Below are 1970 nucleotides of genomic sequence, written 5' to 3' on the forward strand. Positions count from 1 at the left end.
CTTACTGCAGAAAATCTGTTAAGGAAGAAAAGATGGAATAGCTGTACAACGGCTTTTGACTGGTGCTGGGACTTGGCCTGGTGTCACGGGTCAGCAAGGCTGGGCAGCTACCGAGAGCCCACAGCCCAGGAGGAGCCATCCTTGCCGACTCATAAGATCCTCCATTCACCACTGCTGCCGCCACGCCACCCGTCTCCTGGACCGCTCATCAGCAGGAGAAATGGCCAGTGAGGCCAGAGAGCTGGTCAGACCAACACAGAGCCTTGCAGGAGGGCAAATATCCTGCACCTGGATGTCCAGCTTCCGCCATCGGCATTCGCACCAGCAGACAACAACAGAGGAGGTCATTGTAGCAGTCGTTGCATATGTATACAGGAAGCATTGCATGAAATTTGGTAATTGTCCAGCCTGGGGGTCCCCTTCTGTCTTCCTCCAGTTCTCTGGCAGTGAGGCATTTCTCCTGGTCCAGGCGCTCCTTTCTGGATGAGCAACAATGAGGCGAGCTGCAGCTGCCGCAGCAAAACGTGGCATCCGTGCTGTCGAGGCTCTCTGGACATGGGAAAGGCCCGACGGGCGACTTGGGCCGGGACATCCAGGTATGGCACATTTCTCCCTCCTTCTGCACAGATGCACCCCCCGGAACCAGAAGCAGCACGAGGGCGCACAACGAAGCCCGCTCCATGGTGCATGCTGGCCCTAAGCAGGGGCCAGGGTCTAAACACGTTTCCGCCCAACCCTCCCACACTTGACCAGTTAGGCCAACTGCCCCCACCCCCGGCCAAGAAGCCTGAGTAGACAAACACACCCGAGATCTGGTCAGACCAAAATGCCTACATCTGATGGGGTCCTTCCTCAGAGATAGGCGCTGTGGAAACTGGAGAGGTGACACAGGAGATTACCTGTGCTGCAGGCAATCTCCCAGGACACCTCTCCTCAGGAGCAACTGACTCTCCCCTGTTTAGCCAGAGCTAAAACAGGATGGGCAGCTGCGCTGGAGGAGAGGTGTCCTGGGAGATGGCCCACACCAGAGGGACACCTCTCCAGTCTCCACAATACCTGGCTCTGAGGAAGGACCCCATCAGAGCCAGGCATTTGGTGGTGGATGGCAGTGAGTGAAGGTGGTGGGCACCACAGCAGCAGTGGTAGTGGAGGGGCTGAGCAGAGGAGGAGGTGAGCAGAGGTGGGAGGCAAGTGGAGGGGACAGGTGGGCGCAGCAGTGGGAAGGGGCAGGTAGTGCAGTGGCGAAAGCAGGGAGGAGGAAGGGGTGGGGACCTTTGGCAGCACCATGCCCGAGGGCACCCAAAAGTCTGGTGCTGGCCCTGGCCCTGGCCAGTCTGTCTTGTAGCACCCTGCAAAATGTAGAGATGTGTACAGTTTTGTCTCTTTGTGAAGATGCTTATCTCCTAACCGTTGAGTCTGTGCTAGAAATGCATTTTTCACCGCATGTGCTATTTTTCTTCGTTCAATATGACTTTCACAGTATTTTATGAAGTTATTTTCTCCCTACTATCCTTGGTGCGTGTGTCTCTCTCGCTTGTTGTGTCAATCTCTGTGTGCTTTACTTGTACTAGACTTCGAAATGTCAAGTAATGGACTGTGTTGATGGAAACACATATGTCCTTTATAGTCAGGAGAAGGTTTGTCCTCATGTGGCAATGTTAAATTATTACATGCTTTTATGGTGAGACTGAAAAAGAACACATTCTATGGTTCACTCTGTCCACATGGGATACAAAGTACTGTGTCAAAATTGAGGATGTCATATCAAGTAAACCTCAAGCAAAAGGGGAAAAATTGTTTATTGGTGGTGGAAGCATTGTACATCGGAGAAATATCTGAGCTGGAAGCTGGGTAAGACTGTGTAATGGTCATGGGATAATATGTAAGACCCTGAAACAGCAAATGTACATATCCCATCTCTACAGTGCTGGGATTATTTTGTACTATTGCTGCCTCCGGTTAGGAAGGCA

The 1970-nt window shown here is 52.5% G+C and overlaps 1 protein-coding gene across 1 annotated transcript; it reads right to left on the reverse strand.

Moving 5' to 3' along the window:
• Positions 1 to 208: 208 nt before the first annotated feature.
• LOC146339995 (protein shisa-3 homolog) lies at positions 209 to 682 on the reverse strand. Its single transcript, XM_084811900.1, has one exon. It carries the CDS (start codon positions 680 to 682, stop codon positions 209 to 211), a length of 474 nt encoding a protein of 157 aa, XP_084668026.1.
• Between the last annotated feature and the right edge of the window lie 1288 nt (positions 683 to 1970).

The sequence above is a fragment of the Heloderma suspectum genome, chromosome 7 (genome assembly GCF_057233095.1).
Source record: "Heloderma suspectum isolate Gila_16-S chromosome 7, 16-S_ref, whole genome shotgun sequence".
In the NCBI taxonomy this organism is placed as follows: Eukaryota; Metazoa; Chordata; class Lepidosauria; order Squamata; family Helodermatidae; genus Heloderma; species Heloderma suspectum.